The 22,588-nt window shown below is 53.2% G+C and overlaps 2 protein-coding genes across 4 annotated transcripts in view; both read left to right on the top strand.

The window, feature by feature from the left end:
• The window catches only part of CSNK2A2 (casein kinase 2 alpha 2), a 24,622-nt gene extending 2,041 nt beyond the window's left edge, over positions 1 to 22,581 (top strand). Inside the window, exons 2-10 of one of the 3 annotated variants that reach the window (XM_035898697.1) lie at positions 8,892 to 8,989; positions 9,850 to 9,900; positions 15,959 to 16,018; positions 18,147 to 18,230; positions 19,185 to 19,295; positions 19,506 to 19,607; positions 19,939 to 20,039; positions 20,733 to 20,881; positions 21,077 to 22,581. In XM_035898697.1, the coding sequence (XP_035754590.1) occupies positions 16,001 to 16,018; positions 18,147 to 18,230; positions 19,185 to 19,295; positions 19,506 to 19,607; positions 19,939 to 20,039; positions 20,733 to 20,881; positions 21,077 to 21,153 (642 nt within the window). In that variant the 5' untranslated portion in view covers positions 8,892 to 8,989; positions 9,850 to 9,900; positions 15,959 to 16,000 and the 3' untranslated portion in view covers positions 21,154 to 22,581. Of the gene's footprint in view, positions 1 to 8,891; positions 8,990 to 9,849; positions 9,901 to 15,958; positions 16,019 to 18,146; positions 18,231 to 19,184; positions 19,296 to 19,505; positions 19,608 to 19,938; positions 20,040 to 20,732; positions 20,882 to 21,076 lie in introns of those variants that run through there. The other 2 variants (XM_035898694.1, XM_035898695.1) reach the window with 2 other exon arrangements.
• CFAP20 (cilia and flagella associated protein 20) overlaps positions 22,023 to 22,588 on the top strand; it is a 31,999-nt gene continuing 31,433 nt past the window's right edge. Inside the window, exon 1 of the mRNA XM_035898822.1 lies at positions 22,023 to 22,190. Within this exon, the coding sequence (XP_035754715.1) occupies positions 22,023 to 22,190 (168 nt within the window). The remainder of the gene's footprint in view (positions 22,191 to 22,588) is intronic.

Below are 22,588 nucleotides of genomic sequence, written 5' to 3'. Positions count from 1 at the left end.
CAAGTGAGCAAGGAAAAGCAGAAAGTCCAGATAAATAAAGATGAACTTTTTTCTCCGTGGAAAGTGGGTCAGTGAAAAGTGAGTTTCGAAGCACCGGGTTGTGTGTGTTATGAAAACCTCTAAAGTGTGGCAATAACATCGCTCTCGTCTGTGGAAAGTGCCTCTGGTTTCCTGTAGCTAGACTCAAACTTGATTGCAAATGTAATTACATGTATCTGCAGCGGGGCCTTAGCGAAGAAGCTGAGTCTCTCTGTCCCTCCTAATTCAGGCTGGATCCCGTGAGGTGGGAAATGCAACCAAAAGTCTTCAGGTTTTTGTGTGGCTGTAGGGGCGGGACAAGGGGAAGACTGTTGCTGGGCAATGGATGTGTCTGTTTAGCATAGATCCTCCTTTCTCTCTGTTTTTTTTGAGAGGACAATTTATGTTATGCGTTAGAGTGATTGTTCTTTTTTTTTAGCAGGAGTCACTGTTTTAATATCTGTGCCTCACGCAGGTGACTGCTGTCTCTTCCTAGCCTTGCTCTTTGAAGCAGCTTATCCTTACCCAGCTCAAGTTAGCATGTAGCGAGTACTTCCCTCCCCTGCCTTTTTTCCTCCCCTTCTTTAGTGTTGTGCTACCTGAACATCTTGTACCCTCCTCCAGAGAGGTCAGGAAATTTTATCACCCTCTCTGTGATGCAGAACTGAGCCACAGAGATTTCCTGTGTGACTTTGGGCAAGTCCCTTTGCCTCAACAGAGCTGAGACTAGAGTGCAGGTCCTGGTGTAGCACTGCATGAACTAGACAACTGCTCTTCCTCTTGCCTCTCTGCCGCTTGCCTTGTTTGTCTAAGTGCCCTGTGAAGACTTCAGCATTGGATGAGGCCAGGGAGCTAATGGCCCTGATTGGTATCACAGTGCCCCAGGCCTTTTGGGCTTGCAAAAACCCCAACATGCCCCATTTCCCTGGCTAGTAGCCAGGATTGCCTTTCTGTTTTGCTGCCCCAAATGCAGCACCAGGCATAATCCTGCAGGAAAGTGGGATGTACTCATGCCACTAGCTGTGGTCAAAGAACGTGTTGGCAAAGGAGCAGAATTAAGATCATGCAGATGACTATAACATTACCGTTTCTTGGGTCAAGTGCCCTTCTTTAAATATGATGCTCTTATATGTCACTTTTTCTAGAAAAATTCTGCAGCTCTTTTAAAAAAAAGCAAACAGAGCAAGCAAGTTGCTTCTCACTCCACTGCAGCAGGACGTCAGGATGCTCCAGGTAGGACTGTGCGTGCAAAGCAGCGAGGCTGGAGCCCTGATTTGCCACACAGACGCCCCTGCCCAGCATCCTCCAAAAGCTTTTATCCTGAGAAGCGAGGCAGAGGGCAGCTCCTCACCTTTCCAGCCTGTTCCATGAGCAAAGATTGGGCAAAACAAGCCGTGTGGTAGGTAGCAGAGGGCTCTGCACTGTACTCACCTTCCTATGCCTCACGGGTAGCAGGGCATGGATGTAGCCAGCAGCTGTGCTCCTGCAGTCCCTCGTTGGTGTCAGAGGCCCCTGTGGGCTTTTTGATCTGGCTGGCCTTGGTACAGCTGCGGGCATGCTTCCTGCATGCTCACAGGAGGGCGAGGCCAGGCAGAGGGAACGTGTGAACGTGTCCTGTACATGCTTTTGGGTCTTGCTTAAATTTGATGCTAAGGCTCAACTCCCCAGGATGAGGTCTGGCATTCCTTGGCACGTACAAGGAAAGTTTGACATCCTCGATCCAGTGAGTTGCTTATCGTCTACATCCAATGCAGGTATCTAAAGCGCAGCTCTGCTCTTTCATATCTAACCACATAGATGTAGATTTTTGGTGGACTGCTGAGGTCAGTCTGCAACATCTGTGCTGTTTCTTTGAACGTCTTGCTTTGCTTTTCTGCTAATGCAGCTCCAAAGTGTCTGCCAGTCTCCTCTTGTGCCGTAAAAGTGAATCCTCCGTTCTGGGGTAACAGTGTTCCTAGGGGATGTGAGCAGCATTGCGAGTTGCCGCTTTAAAATCCGAAGATAAACTTTCCACATTGCTTGTAACTTTTGTGGATGATTCTTTGTGGCGAGAATACTGCTGTTAAGTTAGTAACAGTTATGGCTGCCCGTGAGCTTCAGCTGGGCCATAGCATCCTTCACAGCCCGTTCTCTTGCACTGATTGCTGCCATCTGAGCGGCCACTCAAGACAGAGATTACAGCATCCACATTGTCAGTTCTGTGCCAGGAGTCCTCCCGCTTCCCTGATGCACGGATGTGTCTCTGTACACTCCACGTGCCTGCAAAGCGCTAACCCCTCACATAAAGAGACTCCTCCGCCACCTTGTGCCGTCATCATCCACACAGGCACAACATGCAGACAGGTGTTAGGGGACAAATGTGGTTACAAGAAGAGGGACTAGTGAAATGGAGGTTCTGCAGCAGTGACGAAACAGCCCCCTTTCTCCTTTGGTGGCTTTTGTCCCTCTGTGCTGAGTCCATGACCGAACTTTCAACCATGTATGTGGTTTCACAAGTGCATTCTTGTTTGTTTGGCTTTGTTTTTCCCCTGTTCCCCCTTTTGGGCTGTGTGAACCCTCCAGAGCTGCTGCTCAGACCAGGTACTGCTGCAAGGTCCTTCCAGTGCTGAACTCAAATTATCACTCTGTAGCTAGAAAACCGTTTGGGGGAGGTGGCCTTGTGTCTGTGGTAAATTTTCTTCTGTCTAAAAGTTTTAGAGCCCGTGTACTTCAGCATGTTCTAGATGGAGGGCTGAAAGGACTTCTGTGATGGTGCGCAGAACGGACTGCATGGGGAAATACAATTTGATGATGTCGGTCCCTCAGGCTGGAGCTTTTGACTGTGTCGGTGACCTCCACCACAGCCGTTCAATGCCTGCTCCCGGTAGCTATCTGGGTCTCTTGCTCCCCCTACGTTTGCGTGCACTGAATCAGCTCGCCCTGGCCCACTTCCTCCTCTGGCAGTCTTGAAATGAGCCCTTTTGCAAGAGAGCCGGGGACACAGCTCTTCCCTCTCAAATACCAGTTGCCCCCATAGAACTTGGCACAGTTGGCTGCTGGACTCCAGCCTTATTTGGAGCTGAGATCAACCGAGACTGTACCGGGTGTTTTGCAGAGGCCTGGACATGCAGCTGATAACTCTGGCGGTGGTGTTCTAGCACCAAGGAACTGGTGAGCTGCGAAGCTGCGGCTCCTGCGGGAGGAGGGCGAGTTACAGCACTGAGTCTGTCTGGAGTGCCCTGGGGCAGAGCCTGAGCGAATGAGTCCGATCCCTTGGATCGGCGGTGCTGAGGCTTGGCGGTGCTGAGGCTCAGGGCTGGGTCCTTGTGCGTCTCCCTTTCAGTTGACTGCAGGATGTGGTCATGGGCAGTCCTGAAGCCCCAGGAGGGCTGGTTTGGGATGTGCTGTGCGGGGGACAAAAGGAATTCTAAGGAAAGAACAGCACTGTCCTCAAAACACGTGCCGGTGTATTCTGCTGAACTTTACTAAAGCACTTTTGCTTTTTTGTTTGTTTCAGGGTAGGGTTTTTTCCCTCTTTTCTAAAATTCAGGAGCGGCTCAGGAAAGTTTGAATTCCCATAATGGAAGTTGTACGATGCAAACAGCCGAAAGAATATTAACACAAGTGGGCTCCTTGATCTTGTGGCTCTTTTGCATACGATTTTTGGTTTCGCAGCTGATGTCTGGCAAAATAAGTGCTGCTGTTCTGAAGCCAATTTTCCTATTGAGCAATTGGCGTCAGGCTTCATAGGCTGATTATTACAATCCTTTCGATAATACCTGCTAGAGACAAATGAGCTCCTAGTGCCAGCTTTTAGATGTTAAAGCCTGTCATGAGGATGCTGCTCGAGCCTTTTGCTGGTCCCAGATGTTGTGTGTTGAGATTTCCCTGCTCATTCCCTGGAAGCATCGTGGTGTGTCCGGGCTATCCAGGTTTGGTGAGCAAAGAATCGATCTTTTTCTTTACTCCGCTGCTGCGCTAACCCCAGTTCTTGTTCAAGGCACTTCTTGGGCAAAACTCGGCGCCTCCTGTGGCTCCTCCAGAGCAGCTCCTGTGTCTCTCAGCTGGCAGCGTGTGCGTGCTGCTTCTGCCTGATGTAAAATTATTTGATGCTTTGGATTTAACTCTTATTTCACAAGCCTTCCTGGTCACTACTTGTCTTTCTCAGTGTGAAAACGTGCAGAGAACTCTGGATAACAAATTCATCTTCTCTCTTCACTTGAATTCAAGTGACGGGTCCCCAGGTTTTTGGGGAAAGCTGGAACTGAAGCATCTGAGAGAAGAGCGTATTCCCTTTGCTGTAGAAACCAAGCAAAAAAGGTGATGAACTGGGCAGCCATTTATCCGTTCAGGACAGGAAGCGATGGCCGCAGCCTTGTATTTAAAGGTTTATTTTAGAAAACAATGTTAATTCTCCCTGCTGGTGTTTGCGGCAGCTGGACTCCTTCCCTGCTTACATGTTTACATGATCTCTTGGAAAATGACCCAGGATTCTATCTTTTGGTCAGAGAGAGGTGTTTTCTTCTGCATCAACCTGACTGCAGAGCCACTTCTCATCCTGTGCCATTGCTCACCTCAACAGAGGGACGGCATCACATGGTGCTCCCCGATGGTGGGGCAAAGGTGGCTGGCATAGCGCTGGTCACTGCCTCTTCTGCCTGACTTACAAGTGGATGGAAGCACCCTCGTGGGATCCTTTGGGTGGGTAGAGTGGGAAACCTGCAGCCAAGGGTGGCCAGCTGGGGAGAGTTGAGTGGGAGCTGCCAGGTCCAGCAGAGGCCATCGTCCTGTGGCTGGAGGTCACCTTGTCCCTCTGTTCTGGGCACCCAGTGGTATGGGCAGCCATGAGCTGCGTGTTTTGTCTCTGCCGCCTACAGTCACCTCACTTCCAGTTTGCCTGAGGAAGGAAGCAATTTCCTGGGAAACTGGCTTGTGCTAGGTGGTCACATTGTTCCAAGGGTATTGCTGCAGTTGAAGTGATTAAACCCCTCCCCGTGCAGACGTGGTTAAACTGAGCCATGTCTTTTAGCCTGGTTTCCTATGGAAACGAGCCTTATGCAATCCCGCTGTCTGTCAGCCTTTCTCCCCCTCCTCCCCCCCAGTAGTTTTTGCACAGGTTGGCCATTTTCAACCAAATGCGACAGAAGTCTCCAAGCTGTCAAGTTTTTACAGATCCTGTGGAAATAGGTGTTTGCATAGAGCGGAGGGGCTCTGTCGGAGCCTGTCTCAGAGGGGAAGGCTGCAGTGAGGCTTTGATGCGTACTGGTCACTGGAGAATCCCAGCATGGAGGAAAGCTTTGAAATGCCTCTGCCGTGGGAACAGATGGAGTTGGAGTCTGCGCCAGTATAAAACGTCGCCTTGCAAACGCAGCCGGATCAAACTCAGGAGCGGTTAATTTTGTCTACGTGTCTGCTCCATTTCTCTGGAAATCCCCCTCCGAGGGCAGGGGCGCTGAGCCGTGTAGGAAACACAACCTGAAATGCCACTGTTCATAGCCTGGTTTAATGAAGTAGCCTTAAAGGAGTACTGTTAGAATACTGGCTCTAAGGGCTGGTGTTGGGGAAGCTGTCCCTGCTGGGAGAGGCAGATGGTTGGAGGCCATAATAGCTACAGTTCACATTTAATCCATGTGTGTTTGGAGTCAACATCCTTGGAGAGACAGATCGGGTGACTCTGAGAGACAGTTGTAGACACCCAGACTTAATCCTGGTGCTTGGAGCATTTGCTGCTGATTGCCTGTAGCTTCGGCAGTACTGGGACCTGGGGACAGGAGGGCGGTCAGCAGGGTTTCTGTGGTTGTGACCAGTTAGCTCCAGTGCAGTGTTGGCCGTGTGCTGGAATGGTTTGCACCCAGGTGTTTCACTTGCCAGACGGAAGAGCCTGGGCTTGGAATTGGTTACTGGGCAAAAACTGAGCCCCAGGGACGTGCTCTGGGGTAGCAGGCAGCGATTGTAGCTGTGGCCGGAGTGATGGCACGGAGCAGCACATGAGTAGGAGCTGGCGTCTGGCTGGGCAGGCTGGTGCAGCACAAGCTGTGTGGGGTGGGTGGAGGCCAGCGGTCGCTGCTGTGCTCTCCTGCAAATCTGGAATGGGGAAATCCTCCGTTCCCCTGCATTGCTCTCTGTGGAAGCTTCCAGGCAATGGCTTTTAGACGGCGTTATTTCAGCCCATGGCATTTCTCCCTGCCTCACCCCAATTTACCTAGTGGTGGAAGCCCCTGCCCTGGCCACTGGCTGCAGGTGGGGAGAGCGCTCTGACGATGCAGTGAGGAGGGCCTCCTGTACCCCACCTGCCCAGAGGCCTGCAGGGCCTTGCCCTGGCCCATGGCTGACCTAGAGCTGGTGTACCCACGTGCGGACAGCCTGGCCTGAGCACTGCGCTACCACAGCTTGGCAGGGAAACGTGCAAACAGCAAGTGGCTTTTTGCTCTCTCTCTTGCTGAGACAGCGTTTGCTGGAGTGTCTTCCCTGGGTGCTGTCAGGGATGCTGCTGTTGGGGATTGTCTGCAGGCATTTCATTGAAAGACGACCAACTTTCTTCCCTCCTTTTTTCCAAAAGTCACTGATTCTGTCTGCTCGTCTCCTTTAATAAATGTGTTGTGGGTAGGGGTAGGCTTCTGGTGGTGATCACGCAGGGCATCACTTTCCCATCCTGAAAAAGATGGTAACATGGAAGTGACTGGAAGACAACATCTTCTGCCCCAGTGGGAGTGGTGGTTGCTATGGAAGGAGAAATGGAAATCTCTGAAGGATATCCTCCCCTCCCTAGCCGATGCAAAAGGCCATTGAAATAATGGCAGCATAGAGGAAAAGGTATTTCCAAGTGGGCTGTGGGTCCTCTTGGTTGTGCCCGGGCACTGTTCCCAGTCCCAATCAGGTGCACGTGTTGCAGCAGGGAGGCCGTAATGCAGTCTGCTGGCAGCCAAGCCACTCAGCAAGCGCCGTCAGGATGGCGGCAGCTCAGCTCCCTCTCTGAAGTTCCTTGGAAAACAGCTTGTGTGTGTAGTCTGCCTCGCTGGATGAGCAGAGTAACTGAATTATGCCCTCTTATTCCATCGTGGCGTTCTGGTAAGATCGGTGCCTGTGGGTGACGCAAGGGTGGTGTGTGTCCCCCTGCTGACAGAAATGAAATTAGTCCCTGATGAAGCCTCTTCCTCCTGGGTTCAGAAACGTAGCCCTCGCTTCTGCTGGTCCCCCTGCCCTGGCTGCTTCTCCCTGTCTGTCCGACCTCCCACCGCCCTGGCCATGTCCGGGTCCTGCTGCAGGGCTGTTGGTCACCCGTCCCCAGCGAACCCTGCCCTGTGTTGCTCCAGCTCGGGCTGGCAGCTGCGGTGGCCTTGCTGCTGCTTTCCACAGTGGCTTTATGAGGTGTTGACGCTCCCCGTGCAGGCATCGGTGTTATTTTTGGCACTTTGCTTAGGGCTGAGATTCTCATCTTTTGGCTTGGAAGTCTAGCTCCTTCATTTTAACTTGGAAGAGAAGGGCAGGATTTGAATCTGAAGGTGTCAGCCACCTGAAGAGCCTAGAAAGGCAGCGTATTTTATCACTTACATAAATGCCAGATTTTCCCACTGTATAAAAAGCTTCTGTTCCTTCTCTGGTCTGCTCATACGTTCCTGTGAGGGGTCTGCAAGCAGGGATTGCCCTGCGTTTGCCCGTAGCGGGAGCATGTGTTGCCCCCTCAGCGTTCTGCAGCCACCACCGATGGCGGAGGCTGAGGCAGAGGCAAGGCGGTGGGCGCGAGCTGTTGAGCTCCTGTGGCTCCGTGTCCTTGGCACAGATGTCTGATCGTGCATGTCACTGTGGTAATGCATCTCTGCCATTCTACTGCCCTCCTTGCACACAAGACTCCGTGCTGGATGGTGAGTGTTTTAGAAAGCTGAATGTTGGGAGAGGAGTGTTTTCATCAGCGAACCTCACTGCCAGGGCAAGGGCCTCTGTGTCTCCCTGCAGCGGTACTGGTGGTGCAGGCGGGGATATTCCAGCTCGCCAGCGAGGGGCTGCTGTACTTGGTGACTTGCAGCTGGTGGTGCCCATGCTGGTCACTAGCCAAGGCTCATTAAAGTGTCTCTCCTCTTCACTGCTCTAAGCTGCCTTTCTTTCCAAGCAGGCACAGAGCTAGAGTTGTTGTGGGCATCGATGAGTTACAGAAACGATTGTTCATTTGCATTGAAGTGAACCACTGGATCTGAGTGTAAAAGCTAACCCAAGCTCCGTGCCCCAGCCTGGCGCACGGCTGTTCTTCATCACTGTCTGTAGAGTGACGTCCAGAGGAAAGCTTGCTTTGCAAAGGGAGCTCCTGGGGCTGCGCAGATTTGAAGAGGAGTCAAAAGCTGTTTAAAATGTCTGTAGGCTTTAAAAATAAAAATAATCATGGTATATGGACGCGACGGCCTGCTGTGCAGTGGGGTCTGTGCTCTTGGGGTGGTTGCACAGAGTCAGGGGTAGCAGTGTCTGAGCTTAGTAGGCACCTTGGTGTTGAAGACTCTCAGGTCATCATTTCATTGGGTTAAAATACTTGTTGGGAAAAGGATTGTGCTGGTGAATAAAAGATATGAAGTCAATCATGCTTGGCCTGCGACTCTGAATGCATGACACAGAGTGAGTGCGCTGAGATTTCCACGTAGCAGTCCACGGTGCTTTCAACCACAGTTACTGGAGTCTGGAATGGCTTGATTTTCCCCTGATGAATGGAAAGCTTTCCCTGTTGAGAGGGGAAACCCTAGTTCATGCAAGGTGTCTGTCTCCTCTTTGAAGACAAAAGTGTTCCCTTGTGAGGGTGGGAGCAGAGAAGGGAGAGGAGGTGATGGGATCCAGTCAAAATCGGTGGCAGAAGTTGCTGTTAATTTCTGGAAGGACTCTCACTTCTAATTTCTTTTGTCTATTTAAGCCAGTGAAGAAAAAGAAGATAAAACGCGAGGTTAAGATTCTGGAGAATCTGCGTGGTGGCACCAACATCATTAATCTGATTGACACTGTCAAGGATCCGGTGGTAGGTGCCGTGTGTCGTGGGGTGCGTGGTGGGCTTGCCTCCTGGCCAGCTGCGGGCATGGGACAGGCACTGCCGCATGGCTTCTGCTCTCAGCTCAGGCTGGGTGCTGGCTCTGCCTCTGTGCCAGCCAGAGGCGAGTGGTGTCCAGCTTGTTATGGTTTCCTGAGCTGGGTTGGTTTGGATGAGCTCATGTTCCTGTTCCCCGCTCTTTCATGGCCCTCTGTGTCTTCTGTGAGTTCCCTGTGGCTGATGGGGGAGTTGTTTTGTAGCCCTACAAATTTATACATAAGAAGGCAGAGCCTGTAGCCTTCTGGCTTCTGTCTGGCATCTGGAACATAAGTATCTGCCAGGGTGATTGGATATTAAGCACTTTCCATCCTTCTGGTTGCTGTCCTGCCCAGTGACCAGGGCTCATATCCTTTGTCTGCATTGCCATGATTACCCTATTCCTGGGAAGTTTTCTCTGGCAGGCAGCTGGCGGAGGCCTGCGACTCCCAGCCTGCTGGCAGCCACAGAGCCCTGCTGCGGCGCTGGCAGCCCAGGCTGGCCTTCCTCCCGCCATGGGGTGCAGGGCCTTAGCCCCTGGTCACACCTCTCGCCTTGCCCAGGGCTGTCTCTGCTCTGCAGCGTGGGGAGGAACAGCACTGTTCAAAAGGCCGTGCTGGTGCTTGCTGTGTGGGGTGTGAGCAGAGCTTGCCTCTGCCTCCTGCGGGAGCAGGGCTGCGTTCGTCCCGCTGTCCTGCTCCTGCCTGTTCCCCGCAGCGAGGGTTGAGCTGGAACCATAAGCTTTCTCAGGTCTCTTGGAGCAAAGAAAGGTCAAGAGGGTGTTCTGAACCATGGCTCCGCTCTCTCTCTTGCAGTCAAAGACCCCTGCTCTGGTGTTTGAGTACATCAATAACACAGATTTTAAGGTGAGTCTGCCTGAGCGTGGAGGGGGGAGGCTTCCCATTTCTGTTAAGAATGCTACAATCTTGGGTGCCAGATACTCCTCAAGAGCCGGGGGGGAGTTTGGAGTTTTCACCTGTGTCAGCTTCTCCTTCCTTTCCCCATGTAAATCAGAAACCTGTAAATAGGCTTCAGGTGGGAAGGAATAAAAAGCTTTTGTGCTGAATCTCCTCCCGACTTTGAGGAGTAAGTTCAACAGGTCAGATGTTCTTACTCCCCTTTCAACTCAGTAATCATTGCTGTGCTGTGTATTCAGCCCCGGTTCACCCCTGTGCTGTGATGCTCTGTGTACAGCAGTGCAGTTGATGGTGCAGGTGACACCGAGTTGTGCTGGAGTCCTTCAGACCTGGGGACTCTGGGGTCGCAGAGGCTGGAGAGAACATCCCCTGCTGGTGGTGGGCCTGGTAGCAGGGGACTGAGCAGTCTGAATGCATCTTAAGAGCTTTTCTGCTTGCCTGAGGCTGTGGTACGTGCCCTGGCTCTTCTGATTTCTGAGAAGCTCCAAGTGGGATGGCTCCTTCCTGAAATGGAGGTCCTTTTGAGCGCAGCTGCAACTGCCTGTGCTACTGAAATGCTCCTGGCTGGAAGCCGCAAGCTGATACACAAAAGGGAGAGATAATTAGCAACCACCTATTGTAACCACCTATTATAATGGTATCTTTGCTCCCCCATGTCAATCTTTACCCTAAGTCATTGAGTTAGCAGGGGAGAATTAATTGAGCAGTTGCCATTAGAAAGCCGGCAGCCATCCCCTCCTGCACTCTTCAGAGATCTCCTTTGTTCCATGTTACGAGAAGGTGGTTTTTTTCCTCCTGCCTGTGCTGGAGTTCTGTAGGTATGTGCCTTGGAAGGGTGCAGCTTCAGCAGGCACACCAAGCACCCAGAGAGGACCCTGGGTTTGTGTTGGTGGAAAGGAGACAGCTTGTCAGCTGGACCATGGACTGTCTCACCTGCAGCCTTTCAGGCTGAGAGGCAGCACACGTTGTTCCTGTCCCTCTGGGGTTGGTCTGGCAAGCTGAACCCTGCTGGGTGGGCCCCCACGCCGAGCCAGAGCTGCAGCCATGCTGGCGGTGGTAGTCTTAGTGCTATTTAATCTCACGTAGAGACTTAATGCAGAGGCTGGAATAATAATAACTTGCAGCAGCATCTGCCCTGACAGCTCTGGGCAGGGAGATGAGTGTTGCCTCCATTCAGTAAACAGCCACAAGAGGAGTGCTATGTGGTGACCTTTCAGGGCTAATTAAAGCAGGCTTGGTTTGTCTGGGCTTCATCGACATCAGCTGGGCTGTTCCAGTGCTGCATGTAGGTTGGGAACGTGCCCTGTGCTGCTCCTGGTGACCCAGGGACTCTTCATAAGGCTTACCCTGGAAGTTTTTAACTTTCTGTTTAGAGATTTTTAATTTCTCCTTTTAGTACGCGGCTGGAGATGAAATAGATTGCTAGGGCAGCGGCACAGCTTGCTGGGGATCACCGTGTGTCCCCTAGTCAAAATGTGATCCCACCACTCTGTTGTGTTCTTAGAGGAAAAAAATATCAAAGATATCACCCAGTAACTGAAATATGTTCACAAAGAGGAGCGTTGAGGAGCGACTGGGGGCTGATGGCCAACAGGGAATCTTAACTGAAGAATGCCAGGCTTGCAGCACGAGCCAGGCCAGCAGTCCAGCCACGCTGAGAGCCATCGCAGGCTCTGTTGCAGCCAGCGAGGCAATGATGGTCGGGGCACAGCAGAGGTGACAGTGCTCAGCTCTGGTTGTTGCGCTAGAAACAACTACATGGGATTGCAGCAGATCATTTCTAGGCTCCAAGGAGAAGGCTTGGGTCCTTGAGGAAGTCCAGGTTCAGAGTTGTGCAAGTCCAAGACAAGTCTTGGGACAGCAAGTGTGTCCCCCAGGGTATGCTGCGTGGCTCTTCGTGTTCAGAGCTTCTTTGTAACCTGACTTTCACCAGCTGCGTATGGGGTCTGTGGGTTACCCAAGCTGTGCTCCCACAAGCTCTGTTGCCTGTTTTGGTAGGTTATCGGGGCCACAGCTAGCTGGCAGTTTACAGAGCTGCTGCTTCTCGCAGGCACCTGTGCATATCTTCTTCTGTACAGGGTTCCCAAGCTGTCTCTTCCCTTCTCTGAAGTGCCCTTGCCCAGCAGAAAGCGCACAGGGTAGATGAGACTGCTTGTGTTGGAGGCCTTGGCTTGCCCTATACCTCTGTATGTGAAGCAGCTGGAGAGCACCCAGTCATTGCCCCCTCTCCTCCACAGTCCTGAACTCCCCAGGCAGCCGAATTCTGCTGGAGTTAATTGCCACATGAGCCAATCCTGGTGACAGGGACCTCTCCTCTTCATTTTGAGCTCGCTGGCAAATCACCTTCAGGGTGTGCAAGGGGTCACGGGGCAGCCTGTGTGCAGCAGGGCTTGCTGAGTGCTCTACAGGATTGTGGTGTTCTCTGGCCTGTTGCAGCAGTTGCTCACAAGCTTGGATGTCTCCACAGTTGTCTCCTTTCTTACAGCTTCTTTCCTTCAGTTTTATTATTTTTTGCTCAGTGTTAATACTGTCTCCCCTTTGCCCGTTCAGATGGCAGGGCACAAGTTATGTCTGTGCACCCATGAAGGCAGCTGTTGGGTTTCCTCGGCTCTCTGTGCACAGGCAGAAGCTGCAGCTCTGTGTGGCCTAAGCTGTGGCTGTGGACAATTCCAGATCAGAAGCACAAGCTCATATTCCACACAGTTTGGCTGGTTTTAAATGACGATATAAACAAGAGACTGAGGTGATACCTCCCGAGAGCTGATTACATTTTCTTAAATCACCCAGCTGGGTCCCTTCTGAAAGCACCGGCTCTGTACTCGCAGGGAGGATGAGTGGGAACTAGACTAAATGCATATTCTGCTGTGTGAGGATTGCAGCTTGCATACCAGGCTGGTGTTTCCCTTCAGACCTGCTGTATCACTGCTGCCGGTGAGCACTCAAGCTACCCATGGCCGTCTGCCTTAAATGATAGCTGAGCCATGCAGTCAACTGAGTAACCATCAGTGAAATTAAATCTTCTGCTAATTGGTTTCAAACTCAAAATGAGATGCCTGTCCTTCAGCCACTGTCGGGTGTCACGTATTTTGTGTAGTCCACGAGCATACCTGGTCCCGTGCCTTTCACTGCCCCAAAAGAGGCAAATCCCTGGAGAAAGAAGGGGACAGAGCCAGGTCTCCAGGAGCAGTGCGGGGTTGGGTTTGCTGTTTCATTCTTAAAACACGAGCGCGTTTGCAGCTGAAGAAGAGGTGGGCAAGAAAGGTGACCAGTGAAAGGCCGCTTCAGGACATTCAGCCTGTTGGAGTTGTGAGGACAGAGGGCTTTTGGGTCAAATATTCCACTTTGCTTGCACCTTGGTGAATTATCAGGCCGAGTTGCCGTGAGGGAGGCCTGTGCCTGTGTTTTATCCTGGTACATCCAAGGTTAGTTTAATAAATAGTCGTTGCCCTGCACAGCCAATGCAGAAATATGGAGAATTCTCCTCCCTTGCATGGCTGCCAAGGCTGGGATGCTTTGGGAGCTGTTGCCTTTTCTCTTGCTGCTGCCTGCCCTGTGTTCCCAAGCAGAGCCTTGCTCCTCTGGCAGCTCCTCGCAGCCACCCCCCCCTTGCGTTGCAGATGCTGCATCCTGCATGTGTTGCTCATGCGGGTGGAAGAATAAGCAGTGTTTAACTCCTGTCAGCCCCATGGGGGGAAGCATAGATGTGCCTTCTCAGGCATTCACAGGATTAGTTTACGGTTGGTTATGTGATGTGTGCCAAAATATCACTGAAGGCTGGAGAGGGGCAGAAGGCAAGTTTGGCCTTTCCTCGCGCTCTGTATGGAGAAGGGAGAGCAGCTCAGGTCTCTGAGGCCTTGTGTGATCCCAAGCGCTGAGTGAATGTTGGAGCTGGCTTTGAGTGATCCCCACAGTTGTTTGTGATGTTTGTGACAGTTTTACTCCAAAGGGCCAGCTGTAAGAGCAGAGCGTGGGACGAGTCTGCAGGTGAGGTGTCTGCTCTCTCCCTGCTGGGCTGGGTGCAGAGGACCTGGAGCCCATGGCCAAAGCCTTCTTGGGGCAGCTGCTGCATGGGACCCGCTTTCAGTGGTTCCATCCTTCGGAGCCTCCTGCACTTGCTGGCTGCCAGCAGTGGGACTGAGCATGCTCCTGCAAGGACTGTGCCCTGCAGCAAGTGGAGCCTGGGCTCTGCTAGCCACACCGTTGGCCTTGGCATGGGCGAGAGGGCCGGGGTGCTGGGTTTCACAGGCAGCTCTCCTGAGGCAACTGTTGGAAGCTGGTTGCCTAATGGCTGCCCCTGCTAAAGGCTATGGGTTGGAGAAGTAATGGCATCATGGCCCAAGAAGAAAGGCATTGGTGACTGCCCTTCCACCCGCTCCCTGCTTACAGGCAGCGAGAGGCAGAGGAGCCAGGGAATGGGGAAAATGGGGTCTAGCATTGTTCTGCCACTGCCTCTCCTGCCTTCCTTCTTCCCCAGGTGTGTTAGTGTTGCCAGGTGAGGTTGAACAGGGTGTTGATTCCCAGAAGGACGTGTTCTAAGCACCTCTGTCCCCCCATAGCGTTCATTACTGAAGCAAGCCATTTAAGCCAACTCCTGCAAGGGCTCAGCTGTCCTCTGCTGGCCGTGGGTTGTGCATCAGAGCCACGTGCAACCGAGTCAGGAGATCCATCCCTACTGTAGTTCGTGGCTGTGTCTTTGCTCCCTGCTCACTTGTCTGCTTCAGTGGATTGCTCTGAAGCGTTAGGATCACCCCAGCTCATGAGAATACAACGCAGCTCGTGTCCTGGAGGCTGTTAAAGCTCTGAGTGTGTAAGTGACACTTATATGTTGTCAAATGATTTCCCAGGGCAGTACCGGGGGTGGTGGGGCTGTTTGGAGCTGACCCTGAGTAAAGCAGAATCCTGAGGATCTTGGCACGGGCCTGGAGGGGATCCAGGGCCAGAGCTGCTTTCTTGGAATGTGAATTTCAATCCCTCGCTCTAGGATTTTCCCTGGAGCTGCCAAGTGGTGCCTGTGATGGGTAGCGTGCTCCAGTGCTGATGCAAGAGCTGATTTGACTGAGCTGTGGGATGATCCCCGTTTGTTAGGAAGGGGAGAGGGGTCTGGTCCCACTCCTGCCCTGCCCTGCCCTGCCCTGGTGTCTCGGCTTGCTCTCCCAGGGTGAGAGCACAGCCCAGCAGGGTCGGGCTGGCACCACCACCAATGACGGATACTGGGCAGAAGGCAGATCTGGGGCTGGCTATGGCCTGCTGTGGGAGCAGCAGGGTGATGAGCTCTCCAGTGATGGTGCTGGTGGCACAGCACAGGTAAAAGTGCATCCTGGATCTTTGTTGTCACTTTAGCCACAGAAGGACATGGAGGAGGGGAGGGAGGGTGGCAAACGTGGTGGCAGCAAGTGCTTCCCTGAGACTCCAGGCTATGCTCTCTTGGGCCCCACAAGCGTTCCTGTGCTGTGGAGCTGCAGTAGCCTTTATCCTGGGACAGAGGGGAGCCTCTGCCGCCTCTGCCTTTTGTGCTTCCTCACCCCGTGCTCCTTTAGGCTAATGTTTTCCTCTCCCCGCACCACCTTGAGCACTTGGAAACCTTGCCCATGTGTTCCCAGCCTGCCTGTTCCAAATGCTGTTATCCATGTTGTCAAGTCACCGCAATGACTTTGCATGGAGCCAAAATCATCTGTGCCAGCCCCAGCGTGCTCTGATGGGCTTGCTGTCGTCTTCTTGGACAGACAGCCTGCCTGCCTCCTGCCGGGAAGAAGTCGTGCCAGGTCTGAATGATCCCAGTAGCATTTCACGGGAGCACTTGAGTCCGTTCTGGGTTTACCAGCGTGTAGCCCCGGCAGGTCTGTGACCAGGACAGCCGTCCACAGTGACAGCATTTGCAGGGGGTCTGGAGTGGGGTCAGTGGTTGGAGGCAGGTGGAGTGCAGGAAACGAAACTAATCCAGATCTGAAGTATTTATTTTTGTTTCTCTTCCCCCCCGCCCCCCTTTCCCTCCCCAAATCTGTTTCAGCAACTGTACCAGATCCTGACAGACTTTGATATTCGGTTTTATATGTATGAGCTGCTGAAGGTGAGTGGCGTTACATACGGCAGTCTGGGTGGGGAGGCCAGGAGTGAGAGAGGCAGTAGCGGGGCTCATGTTCAGTGCAGAATCCGTGTCTCATAACTGGGGAAGGTTTGGGAAGAGATCTGGTTACCTGGCTTGTTGCTGTGAGGTATTGCAGCCAAACTGGGGACCTTTGGTCGCCTCCAAAGAGCCTCTGATTCTTTGGGGTCTGTTCCTTCCCTGTGAAGTATTTGTGGTTGTTGGTGGCTGGGTAGGGCTGTGCTTGGTCTCCCCGTGTCTCTAGCACCGTTGGCCTGCTATGAGGAAAATCAGCTCCCTCAGCCAGATGCAGTACAAGCACCGAGGGATGTTTGTGAGGTCGGGGAACTGGGAACTCCTCGGCAGGCTAGGGAGAGCGGGAGGGAGGGATTGCCAGCTCCAGGCTTTTTTCTCCTTCAAATGCAGCCCCAGAAGGTGTCTTCTGCCCACTTGGTCTTAGACCCCTCTGATCTAGGGCACTCCAAGAACAAGCTCAGTAGCCAGCCAGCTCAGTGCCCCGTGGCCACAGAACCCCATCAATGTGGTCTTGGGGAACAAAGCTTCTGGTCGTGCTGGCTATTACATGGTGGTATTTTCCTTTGAGACCTCCCAGCCAAAGCTTTCCCTGCCCCTCTGAAAAAGGCAAGCAGTGCCCTAAATACCTCCTCTTATCAAGCCTAGATTACACCTCCCCATGGAAATGCCCAGGGAGCCTATGGCAGACCTGTGAGATGTGCTGTGCTGCCTCTGGGGTCTCATCCACAGGACATGGGAGGCAGCAGGGTGTTTGGGAGAGCTCACAGGTTTTGGCTGATCCCCGGGCTGTTTTGCGCTGACCTGCTGGAGCAGCAGCTTGGCTGTGCCAGGTCCTAGCAGGGCCTCAGGACTTCTGGGCTGGCGCTTTGCAGGTCGCCTACCTCTGGAAATGAGTGGGACTGGTTAGGGAAAGCCCTTGCGCTCCAGGACTTGTTGGCTGCAGGAGACTTCCTGGAATAGACCTAGTGAGCTTGAGGGAGGCGTTCTCTGCGCCCTCAAGCTGGCTGCCCCCATCTGCAAGGGAGGGACCTTCCTGGTTGAGGCTGGAGGGAGCCTGAGGCAGCCCAGGATTAGGGTGGGAGGGGTGATGAGGTTTAGATGATCCAGCAGACAAGCAGGACACTAGAGCAGTTTCATCCCTAGAAGCAGTTTGTCCAACCTGTTACAGATCTCCTGTACTGGCGATCCCAGGACTGCTGTTTGCTGTGACTCCTGTTGTTTGTGGGGCCACGTGTCATTGCAGGGGTATTCCCTGAGCCTTAGGAAGGGATATGGAAGCTTCCTTACTATGGAAGCTGTTCCCTCCTCTGCTTCCTATGGCAGCAGGGGCCCAAGGACAGCATTACTTCCCTGGCACTGATGCCTTGGGTATTTAATGACTGTAGGCTGTGCTCTGCTGGAGATCTTGGAGTATCAGATAGATGTTGATGGATGCATCTCCCTCCCCGCTGGAGATGAGAAAACAATGTTCTCACCCGCTTGCTCAAGGGAGCAGCTGCAGGGGGGCGGGTGGTGCACAGGCACGGAGCTGGAGAGCTTACGTGTGCCCCTGCCTTCAGGCTTTAAGCAGCATCGCCCTCCCTCCTGTGCTATGGTCTGCCTTTTGCAACTGCAGGTTTGGCTTAAATGAGCAGGGCAGGGGTGACTTCCCAGGTTCCCAACACTAAGTGTGTTTGGGACAGAGGTGGAAAGCTGCGCTGGAAGGCCATAAAACTGTGCACGTGTAAAAATCACCCCCTTCTGGGGAAGAGAGCAGGGCCTAGGAGGCACAGGGTTGCCCGGGTTGGAGCACTGGACTTGCCACCAGGTGGGACATCGTGTCCTTCACGGACTGTGCAGGGAACACAGGACTCCCAGTGACTGCAGTCGGACACGAGATCAGTACGGTGTTGTTGCCAGCTTGTCACTTCATCACGTACAGCATAAGAGCTGGAAATGCCAGTTCCTTGTTGCCAGGGTTGCAGTGCTTCCTTGAGGACAGGGCACCCTTGCTCCTGGCCAAGAACTGTCTGTTGTACTGTTAATGCTGTGCCTGCGGGTTACAGGCGTGTCTAACGTATGTGCGTGTGTCCGCCAGGCCCTGGATTACTGTCACAGCATGGGGATCATGCACAGGGATGTCAAACCCCACAACGTCATGATAGACCACCAACAGAAAAAGGTACTGTGGCTCCAGGGCTTACAAGCAGGGTTTTTCCAGGGAAACTTGAAACTCCGTAGCCTAGGCAGCTGTACCCTGCTGTACCCTTAACCCTTCTTTGCCAGCTCCCCTCTGGTCATGCCTGCATCAGGAGATGGCCAAAGTCCCACTGGGGAGCACCGTGGGTATTTGCACCTAGGGAGCCTAAGCTCCTCCTGAAGTACAGCCCGCTTGTCCTGCAGTGGCTTCCTCACCTTTGGGGTGTGCTAAACAGATCACAGGAGATGTTTTTCCCAGCTCGCTACCATGGAAATGGGCAGCACAGGGAACTCCCCACCCTGTCATGGTACTCGTACCTCATCGGGTGCTGTGTGTGCCTCTTTCCCCAGGGACCTGGGGTTTCCAGCAGCAAATTAGTTGCTGGTCCTCAGGTCCCTCCCTGTCAATCAGCGGTGGCTGTACAGGCAAGGCAGGGTTTATAAGGAGGGGGAAATCTCCTACTAGACCCACTGTCCTCCAGTAACATGGCAGGTTGTCCATCCTGCGGCTGTGGAGGAGATGTGGCCCTGCGGGATGTAGTGAGCTCCCTCCTACCATTTCCTGCTCTCAGCCCCCAGTTAAAATCAATGCTGCCTTCAGCCCAGCCCCTCTAAACAGCAGAATAAATCAGCTGGCTTTTGCCCCTTCCCCGGTACGCTGTGGCTGGGGGTGCTGGTGGGGAGCCAGTAGCCCAGCAGTAGCAGTGTGCTGGGACTCAGGAGGCAGAGGAGCTCTCTAAGCTGGGCTTTGCCCCACCAGCTGACCAGAGCACTGCTGAAAGCATCTCCTGTCCTCAGAGCACCTCCCTGCATCCTGGGCTCCACGCTGGCATCACAGGATTGAGAGGTTTGGCCAATGTGGCTTCACCTAACTTGGCTTCACCTAACCAGCTTATACCGAGGCGCCTGACTCTGTGTCTCCTTATTGCATGTTCAGCTGCGGCTCATAGACTGGGGTCTGGCCGAATTCTACCATCCAGCTCAGGAATACAATGTCCGTGTGGCCTCTAGGTACTTCAAAGGACCGGAGCTCCTTGTGGACTACCAAGTAAGAGTCTGCCTCCTCCTTGCTAGCCAGCGATACCCCTTGTAGTTACCCTCTGGCCGCCCTTGGGTTGCCTGGTTTTGCCTGCCAGGGCATTGCCTGGGTTGGAAAGAGGCTGGTTGTGCAGTGAAAAGGTGGAGGCTGCCTGTGCAGCTGGGGAACCGGGCCATGGTGAGCATGCCTTTTCTGACAGCTTCTCCTTTTTCCCCTCAGATGTATGACTACAGCTTAGACATGTGGAGCTTAGGCTGCATGCTGGCAAGCATGATCTTCCGAAAGGAGCCCTTCTTCCACGGCCAGGACAATTATGACCAAGTAAAGACTTTACTACCGAGCTTATTTCATGAGACATCTGTCACTGCCTCATCTCTGTGTGTATGGTGGGGGGGCTCTGGGGATCAGACCACCAGGCTGGGAGGGTGTTGCTACGTGCTTAGTTAAGCCATCTGGGATTATGCTTCGCTGCCTTGTCTAGGAGACTTGTTTTCTGCACACGTTGCAAAAACAAGTTTCAAGGGAGACACTCCTTCCTTCCTTCCATCTGGGATGTTTCCAGAAGGAGAGCTCCTAGATCTGGGCAGCTCTGCCTCTGCGAAAGAGCAGTGGCCTGCTCTTCTGCTCGCTCTCAACATGCCTTTTGTTCCAGCTGGTTCGCATCGCAAAGGTCCTGGGCACAGATGAGCTGTATGGGTATCTCAAGAAGTACCACATAGAACTGGACCCGCACTTCAATGATATCCTGGGCCAGTAAGTGGAGAAGTGAAATGCAGCCTTTTCCCCTTGTAACATAGAGAGGGAGATAAACTCATGTCCGTCCCCTTGAAGGACTCTCAGCAAAGGCCTGCTTTGATCTTCTGGGTTGCAGTGCTGCTTGCAGGCCTCCCGTCTGGCTGCCCATGCCATCTCAGGAGGCCACTGAAATGTAGGCTCCTTCTTTTTGCCTCTCCCATGATCCACGAGCCGTCCCCTCTTTCTTCCTCCTTCTGCTTGTTGACATCCTAGGAGTGGAGATGAGACCTTGGAGTTGAGTGTGGGCTGAGGGGCTCAAAATTTCCCAGTGGAGACTTCCGAAAAGGGCAAGAGGTGGATGGGGTAGCAAGGACAGCTTCTGTGGGGCTGGCTGCAAGGCAGAGCCCTTCTGGTCCCAACGGTGTCACCCTGCCTCTCCGTGCTGTTGTCTACTCCCTGCAGACAGAAGGGAAGGTGTAATATTGTGCCTTTCCCAGGCATGGGACATCCACACAATTGTGTACCGACAGAAGAGGGGGTTCCCCCTTCGGCGAGTGCTTGCTGAGCGTGGCCTGTGTGAGGAGGAGCTGTAGGCAGTGTCCACCGCAGCCATCTTCTCTCAGACATGCAGAATGGCAGGCAATTCCCTGGGACCTCCGGGTCCTGCCGTGCTGGTAAGCACTGGGCAGTGACAGCTTGGTCCCTTTGCAGGCATTCCCGGAAGCGCTGGGAGAACTTCATCCACAGCGAGAACAGACACCTGGTCAGTCCCGAAGTCCTGGACCTCCTGGACAAGCTCCTGCGATATGACCATCAACAGAGGCTGACTGCCAAGGAGGCGATGGAGCACCCCTATTTCTGTGAGTCTGTGGAGAAGGTGGGGCCAGCCGGGGGGCGAAAGAGGGGTCTTGGGCTGTAGGGGCAAATTTTGGCTCCCCACTCTGCCAAGTTTTTGCTCCCTGCCTTAGCAACTTCTCTGGAAGGGTTTGCCAGGGTGGAGCTTCCGCTTTATTAAATGCTGTTTCCCCTTCCTGCCTGGTCCATGTCTCCTGCAGATCCCGTGGTGAAGGAGCAGTCCCAGCCCAGCTCAGAAAACGCTGTGCTCTCCAGTGGCCTGACAACAGCACGATGAAGACTGGAAAACGACGGGTAATTCAAGATGTTTACAAATAAAAGAAAAACCTTCAGTCACACAGTGAAGGGAAAAGAACCAAGGACCCCCCCCTCCTTCCCCTCCCCTTTTTACTCGGCAGAAATCTAACCTGGGGGGGGGTCATAAACCTCAGTTCCTCTCTGGTGGTTGTGGTTAATGTAACTCTAACCCTGTGGTACCAAAGCCCTGGGCAAATGGTCTTGCAAGAGCTAAACACGTAGTGATATCCCCAGGGCTCAACACAACTGATTCTGGTTCATATCCCTATGGATCCTTCTCTTCCTTCTCAGTCCAGCCTTCCCCACCATGCTGGTGGGGACAAATTGGTTGTTCCTCCATCAGCCCTTAGCATGCCTCTTTCTAAACATGCCTTTCTGACTGGGAGACTCCGGATGAACCAAATTCAGGCTGGGGGTCAGCAGGTGCAGCTCTCTTCTGAGGTCCATGTCCTACTGCTCACTCTGGGCCTGAATTTGGCCCTTGAATTCCAGTTTCAATCGCAAATGCCGGGGCAGTTGGGGGGAGGGGGGAGGCTCAACAACAAAAAAACAGCCCACGAACCCAGTGGCATCTCGGGATTGGTTTGGAGCATTAAAAGGAGGGCACTGGCCCGAGTTGCTGGGGAGAGGCGAGATCCCCCGTCTCGGTGTGTTTGACAAAGGCTCGCTCTGAGAAGAAACTAAATAGACCTGCTTAGGAAACTTGTGACTGTGGGGGCTGCTCTCGGGGCAGGAGGGGGGAGGGACCTTTCCAGACTTGCCCGCCGAGCTCAGGAAAGTCAGTGTTGCAAGGCTTCTTGTGATGGGTGTGCGACCACGGACCTCATGATATGGCTCCCATGAGAATCCATGCCGGACGCAGACTTGTGCCAGAGCATGGCTCTGGCGCGGTTCAGTCCATCGCCGCAGGATGGGAGGAGTGGAGAGGAGGCCGGGGAGGAGAGCACGGGGAGGAGGAAGGATCTGCAAGCGGCAGTGTGGTCCATCGGGGACACGGCTGAGCAGCTGCTGATCCAGGCCTGGGGTCCCACCTAGTGTTTTAACAAAGGCAGCCGTTTTTTGAATTCCAGGGTGCTGATCCTGTTTGCGGGGGGTGGGGGGTTTGTCTTGTGGGTTCTTTCATCAGATCCCTCGATGGCTTTATAGCCCCACAATTCACAGTTGCCTCCTCTACTTGTTCTGTGTGTAACTTCATCAAGTGGTTCTGGTGACGTTCAAACCTAGAAGCTGGAGATAGTGTTTTCCCACCAGCACCTAAACACAGAATTTCCTTCTGCGGCATTGTCGAAATAGTTAATTTTTTATAAGGTTGCAATGTTTCTATTTGAAACATCTGTTTACATTCCATATTCCAATAAAGTTCTATTGGCATTGATAGCAGGTCAATCCATTTGTATAATTCACTGAAACCAATA

Source organism: Egretta garzetta, unplaced genomic scaffold, assembly GCF_000687185.1.
Source record: "Egretta garzetta isolate BGI_Z169 unplaced genomic scaffold, ASM68718v1 scaffold27, whole genome shotgun sequence".
NCBI classification, from domain to species: Eukaryota; Metazoa; Chordata; class Aves; order Pelecaniformes; family Ardeidae; genus Egretta; species Egretta garzetta.
The sequence above is the reverse complement of the archived record's forward strand: the minus strand, read 5'-3'. Positions and strand labels throughout refer to the sequence as shown.